The sequence below is a fragment of the Phasianus colchicus genome, chromosome 10 (assembly GCF_987193195.1).
Source record: "Phasianus colchicus chromosome 10, bPhaCol1.hap1.1, whole genome shotgun sequence".
NCBI lineage: Eukaryota > Metazoa > Chordata > Aves > Galliformes > Phasianidae > Phasianus > Phasianus colchicus.
This window is the reverse complement of record NC_143445.1, coordinates 15,892,764-15,899,927: the sequence shown is the minus strand read 5'-3', so window position 1 is coordinate 15,899,927 and position 7,164 is coordinate 15,892,764. Positions and strand designations below refer to the sequence as shown.

Below are 7,164 nucleotides of genomic sequence, written 5' to 3'. Positions count from 1 at the left end.
GAATTAAGAAACAGCAAAATCCTTTATTTCTGCCTGTGTGGAAATGGCAGGAGTTTATGACATCAAGATCAGGCTAACTTAAGGAGGGAGAAAGCTCTGCTTCAACACGATGAACTGCTGTCGTAGCACGGCTTCCCTTCCAAAACACAACTGGCTTTTTGAGGGAATCCTCCTGCAGCAAGCTTTGCTTTGGTACCAAATGCAAACAAATCCCAACTTTAAAGCAGAAAACAAAATAGTACTGCACAGCATGGATACACCATGCAACAAGTCTACGGGGAAATGCCATGTTTGAAAGCAATTCTCCTAACGAGATCTTGCCCATCTGAAGTCCTTCTGTCCATATGGATAACGTGATCTTTATCGTTACATAAATTCCTTGGGAGGGACAAAAAAGAAAGCAGAAAGCACCATTTGTTTTATGAAAAGGAAAAAAAGAAAAGTTGCTTCTGATTGATTGAAATAACTTTGATCATAAATGTAGAAAACGTCATTTCTCCTGTTCAAGGCAATGAGAAATGAACAGCACGTTTGAGGACAAATATCCCTCCTGCGTTATGTGAGTCACTACTGCCAGGAGCCCTGCTTCAGCAGCTTCCAAAATCATTCTGAAGAATAAGAGCAATACACAAAGTGCAAAAAGGTTTCAAAGTGTTTATTAAGAATTATGCTATTCTCAGTCTCAGATGGATTTAAAGCCTCATCCTACACAAGTCCTTGGCACAGGGGGGCCACGCTCAGCCCACAGCAGTCATCCAGGGACATGCATGCCCAGCAGTCCTCCGTACCTCTAGAAAAATAACCAAGCTGTGTTCTTCCTACAAAGCTACAGAGACTCTTTTTCCACGAGCTAGTTCCGCAGCACCCTGCGTTTCTCCACTCTTTGCATCTTTACTGATTCTCCATATTAAAGAAATCCTTCAGCATAAATAACAGCAGCCAACACTCCTCCCACAAAGCTCCGAGTGGAGAGAAACAGCCCAGGCCGAAAGCGCTGCGGGAAGGCAGCTGATCCACTGAAATGCATTTCTCCTCCAGCAGAACAGTTCTTTTGAAACAATGTGCTTTTTGAGAAAATACTTGTAAACTGGAACAAGTGTTTATTATCATTTCTTTCTTTTTTTTTCCTTAGGTATGTAAATAGATAAGGGGAAAAGCTTTGGAAAGAATCCATACCACAGAAATAGCTGTGGCAAACAGGACTAAAGAACGGGAAGGCACGGTTAGTGTAAGACCCCTGGCAGCTTTTATCACAGTGTTCATTAGAAGAAGATAAGAAACATAGGAACAGAGTTCATTTTAGTTCACACCAGTAAACAGTGCAAAAATAGCTTATTTAAAAACAAACACCCTCCCACCAAAGGTCCCCTCTTTCCTCAATAATGTTTTGCTTGGGCAGAACGTTTTGTGCCAGTCACAGTGTGGTTTGGGAAGAGGGCATCAGCTCCTCCGCTTGCTCCTTTGCTAAATATTCACTTTATGTTACAAGAGCTTGTGAGATCCACGTACACAACTGGTAGTGACAATATTTGCAGCTGAACTTCTGTGTATCTTAAATTGTGCTTCAGAGTTGTTGCCAGGTTAACGCAGGAGTGCCATCACCACTTAACCAGGGCTTCCTGACTGCATTTTCGGGTATAACGAACAGGCACTGAAGTCACATTCAGAACAGGCCTGTTACTTAGCACTTACCTGCATCTGACCTCTGATCAGAGCTCCCTGAACCAGCCTACACTCTGAGGAGACGTGGCCTTTTGCACGTGGCATGGGAAGTGCCCTCAAGTCCTGAGGTGTCCCTGAGAAACACAATAAAGCACCAGGATGCTTTTCCAGAGGAGGAAACAGCTTTAAAGCTGTGCAGAAGACTACCTGAGATTTGTGTAACAGTAAAGAGGGAGCTGAACACACAGCCAGGTTGTGTATTTCTGCAACTGTGTGATACCAAAGTTTCTGAAAATAACCACAATCAAGTGGCAACTCAGGAAATCTTTGTTAAGTTTTATCCAGGGCACAGCGAAATGCTATGGCAATCCTGTGGCATCTGATAGAACCCAAAGGATTTTTCCTTCTGTGCCAGAAATGTTTTCTTTCAGAGCTGCTCAGAGAGTTCAATTTCTTTGCAAATCTTCTTTGATCTGTTATGAAGCTCACGAAGCTCAGGATTCATGGACAGCTATTTTAAAACCCCTGACTCATACATAAAACATGGCAGTCTATCAAAAGGAAAGTCAAATTCTCTCAGAAGCAGGGATAAGAGCTGGGATCTGAAAAAGAGCTGGGATCTGAAAAAGAAATCCCAAGATCTTGTGGACAAAACTTATCAGGCCACGTCTCCTAAGACTGTGAGAGCTAATCAAGGTCACTGATGTTCAGAATACTTTGTGTTGTTTAACACCTCTTTCATCAGATAATCCTGAAGCAATTTACCACACTGGGTTCAGTTCTAATTATACAGACAGGGAAACTGAGGCACAAACTGACAGTGCAGTTTTCCTAGTGCTGGATCCCTCACCAGCAGTCAGCCTATAGCACGCACCTACGTGTCCCTAAAGCTCAGCCCACAGACAGCATCTCCTCCCCTAGCATTACATCTGCTCAACATCACACAGCAAATACAAACGTGAGTTCTGTCACAGATGGTTGTGTGGATGCACCAACGTGTTTACACACTGCATTTGTCACCTCCGTTACTTCTTTCCCATAAGTGAGAAAGAGCACTTTGCACACGTGGTCTTGACAAAACCCAAAATCCTTTACAGAGAACTGGAGTGATGCAGGGAGGAAACAGCAGCACTGTCCCTCAGCTAGAGGAAAAAGACCCAGCGATAGACCATACAGAGCATTAGCATCAGAGTACAGTAAAACACCACAAAGCCCCAGAGCTGAATAGAAAGGGAGAGAAGACTGGATTCTTCTGAATCTGTCCCCAGGGAAAGAAGAGTCTCAACTGTTCTTTTAACGCTGAGGTTTAGCTGAAGAATGTCAGAAGGGGAACAAAGATTGTCCTGTCCAGAGTGTGTAAGCAGGAAGGGAAAACAGACAGAAAAAAAGGTCAGTCAGTTAGCCATAGCAACATCCACTAAGCAGTCAGTCAGACATTTCAGATATATCTACATGTTCAAGAAGTGTAACACGGTTATTTCTCACAAAGCAATCTGTACAACTCCCATTTCAGAGAACACACAATGCAGATACGCAGTGCTCAGTGAGGAGCCTGTAAGCTACACAACTTACACATGGAACCATCTTGGCAGTTAAAAGCAGAGCAGTTCACACACGCCCTAATGAAAGCCATTTCTGCAGGGCAAACAGCCTGCAGCTTTCTGAGATGCTTCTGGCATTGAGTGCTCAGTCTCCACATGTATCATAATTAATGAAAACAGCAGAAGGGATTATTTTTGTGTAACTGATACTTGAATGCAGCATTCTGCAGAAATATCTATTACTAAATAGAATTTAATCTATTACTAATTAGAGTTTCAGTGCTCTGTAACCATTCCCAGTGTCTCACTTGCCTGCTGTACATCAATGAAATCTAGATGCACACACCAATCTGCTCAGCTGTGGGTTTCTTTTCATGCCACAGCACTGACTAGCAAAGTTCTGTGGAAATGGCCACTTCACTATGATGCCTGTGATTATATTTTCTAAAAGTAACCTTTTATGTAAAGTGGCATTCCTCTTAGAAGGTATTTCTACATAGATCCATACCTCCAGAAAGCCCTTCATTTTTGTAATTGGAATTTAAATGAAAAGAAATAGCTGCAGGCATCTTTTCAGTAGAAATACATTAGGCTGCCACACCATTCCTTCATACTGATATCTTGCCTTCTCATCTCAGCAGACATGTAATTTAGACATGTGAGAGCAACTTTAGAATTCAGCTGGGGGTATTTCAGTGAGTTTCCCCAGAGACATTCTCCTTGAACTCTTTCACATTAAAGCAGGAGAATTGAGAAAAACAGGAGGATCCTAAACAGAAGGTGCAGTAGATGGAGCAGACTGGGTCTATCGGAGACTCTTTTTAGGCGTGCCATTTCAGAGATCAGCTTTGTACCCAAACCCCATAAAAATTACATCTCCGTGTCAAAGGGAGCTGTGAACAGGGAAGCTGCAGTGGGATTGAACCATTTTGCTCCAGAAGGATTTATACTGCACAGTCCTGCTGGGAGTCACAGGCTCCAGTTTCTTAGGGGACTAAAATATCTCATCATCTCAAAACATGAATGATCATTTATGACTTCCTACCATGTTCCAATGCCATTCACCAGTGAGTCATGTGAAACTGCTGGGCAGCTCAATAAACATTCTATCCTAAAATCCCAATGGCTGAAATGCCTTTGTGTGAAGCTATCAGAAAATACTGCACAACTGACTTGAGAGCACTGCTTTTAGAAATAGCAGGGAAATGAGTCACTGGGTCTCCTTTTCCCTTTCACAATACATAAAAAAGAAAACAGTGCCTACAGCAGAAACACTGTGTACGTGTAAGAAGCCAATCACATTTATACACTAGAAGAAAAATGAAGAAAAAACGTGACATATCAGAATCATTTGTGTTGAGGCAGCTGCTGAATAAGACAAAGTGGAAAGGACAGGACAGCATAAAACATGGTAACAGGACTCGTTTCAGAAGAGAGAAAGAAAACCAGAGATTAGAGTTCTACCTCTGGTACTCAGCACAAAGAACGAGGATCTATGCAAAGATAGCTACTGTCAGAGAAAGGCCAATAACAGTGAGACTTCTTGGCAAGATGGTACAGATGTTCACACAAAAGGATTATTCTGAAGGAACATCAAATGCTTTGGAATTGAAGTTACACATGCAAAACATCATCCAAATTTTATCCCACTTTTAAGCTGCCAAATTCCTAATATTGAGAAAACTGAATTGTTTTATCAAGAACCTTGCAGTTCTAAAGCCAGGCTCAAGCTGCACCCAGCTGTTATGAACTCAAGGCACAGCAGTCAGTGAATCAGACCTCTGATAGATAACCTACACCCAACTTCTTTTTACTGGGGAAGACAATGCAGGCTCTTATCTATATAGTAAGGCATACCTCATGTGAACCTCCTAAACTTTTAATCACCTTATTTTCATCAAACGTTTCAAGGAACATTGGATTTTTTTTTTCCTGATCATATACAAAATCACATCTGCACCATAACATCCGAACAGCAGAAAAATGTACCTGAGGCACTCCGATCCTTCGGCAAGCTTCCAAGAAATTCTCCACATTTCGTCTGCATTTCGCCATTGTAAGCTTAGGCTGCAAAAGAAGCAGAGTGCTCTTAATTGGAAGGATTTTAATTTTGATGAAACTCTTAATAAACCTCTTTGCCAAAAAACACCACACGGCAGTAAGTTTGTATAATTCAAACCAGGCTGTGCTGCAGTTTGCTTAGAAAAGCAAGTTCCAAGCTTTCTGAAAAGGTACTTTATGGATATTGGATGATTTTTTCAGACAACTCTAACCTGTGCTGTATTGGTGCACAAAGTGTTACATAAAACAGGCTAACATTTTTAGTGACTGCAATGTGATAATTTAAGACACATACTGAATGAAACATCCACATATGTAGCACCTGTGCTGTGATGTCAGCACAATTTAATGATAAGAAGCAATCTGGTGTCCATTCTGGATTACTACGTTAAATACATACTGAAAATCTTGTTTCAATTAAGAAAGAGATAAAAACGAAGGCTAGATGAACCCAGGTATCATGGAATAAAACTGGCACTGCGACTTGCTGCATACAAGCCTCTTGCAGATGAATTCACTGGCAGTTTTCAAGTAAGTTTCCTCTGCGTTGTTGGCTTTCTCACCTCTGCATGGACACAGCACTGCACAGGCTCTGTCTTGTTTCTATTCCTGAAGCTTATTCTTTTCTGATTAAAGAGACACAAGCTTCCTGTTCCTTCACACAAGCTACCCACAGTGTGTGCAGCAGCAGCAGCCTCTGAGAGTTCAGTGTTTTTCCTTCAGAGGGGGGAAAAGCAGCCTGGTGGGGCTCTTCCTCTGCCCCCTGCCATGTTCCCCACCAAGAAAGCAGGTTAAAGGCTATTGCTGCCTTCTTTCTCCTGCAGGATGGAGGGAGCACAAAGACCACATTGTGACTGAGGAAAGACACGATGCCTCTTCTGCTGCTGGAGCCATGCAGCCACGGGCTGCCTCTTCCGCGACATTGATGACAAAGCCATGATTTAACTTGTAACACAGAATATTCAGCAGCACATAAAACCAGGCCATTGAGAAGATATTCTTGACAACTCCAGCCTCGTGAATAGCAGCTGTCTGCATTTCTCTTAATGATTCCACAATCTGCCTAAAATGTTGGCGTGCCCCGCTCAGTTGTTCTCAAAATAATGAAGACATCTCCTTGTTCACATAATTCCAAGCAGGAGGAACCACAATGATACAGTATGCAGCCCTGTAAGTGCCCGTTCAAATTCCAACCAACACAAGGACTGACTCCAAAATAAGAAAAAGCAAGCCATGTGCTTGTTTCAAACTCTTCTTGCAGGAAAAAACTTCTTCCCACTATTTATTTAGTTTTAAGATGATATGAAGGTACATCACAAGCAGTTTGTCTCTCTGTTGTACTTTCAAGTGGCTGATCCTAAACGTTTTCACTGAACTTTTTGACTGCCACATACATGTTATTTTTTTGGTTAATAGATGACATAATTAATTTGTTGCTGTCTCACAGCTCTTCATCTCACTTTAATTCTGTGCTCTCCCAGCGTGATACACAATAATGCACCCAATAATATATCACCTTCACTGCCTTACAAAAACACTGCAGTTAGGTAAGAGGAAAAAGTTCCTCAGTTGTCAAACTTCTGAACAGCCCCCAGATAAAACAATCTTTTTTCCTCCTCTGTATCACAAAGGTATGAGTGGATTTACTTTGTTCCAGGAGATGGTGTTCTCCAAGCACGTGCAAACACAGCTCAAGTGTGCTTTGCTGACATGCCTAAGCGGAGAAATTTGTAGTGCTGTGAAATGGATACAGGAATCATTTTCGTCTCTCTGCTTGTTCTTGCTGTTCTGTGCAGCAGGATCTCAAATAATGTAGAGAATGTTGTGTTTCTCTATGCATTTTCCTGAATTTCTCAGACCTTTTTATTTTCTGAAACATCCTATTTTGTTTTTCAGGACT

At 41.9% G+C, this 7,164-nt stretch overlaps 1 protein-coding gene across 6 annotated transcripts in view; it reads right to left on the bottom strand.

Annotated features, from left to right (window-relative positions):
• Window positions 1-7,164, bottom strand: part of LRCH3 (leucine rich repeats and calponin homology domain containing 3) — a 52,409-nt gene that overhangs the window by 3,915 nt on the left and 41,330 nt on the right. For 4 of the 6 annotated variants that reach the window (XM_090147450.1, XM_090147453.1, XM_090147452.1 and 1 more), the window contains 2 exons: window positions 5,193-5,270; window positions 1,804-3,005 (listed from right to left, as the gene is read on the bottom strand). In XM_090147450.1, coding sequence (XP_090003576.1) covers window positions 2,805-3,005; window positions 5,193-5,270 — 279 coding nt within the window. In that variant the 3' untranslated portion in view covers window positions 1,804-2,804. Of the gene's footprint in view, window positions 1-1,803; window positions 3,006-5,192; window positions 5,271-7,164 lie in introns of those variants that run through there. The other 2 variants (XM_090147451.1, XM_031603466.2) reach the window with 1 other exon arrangement.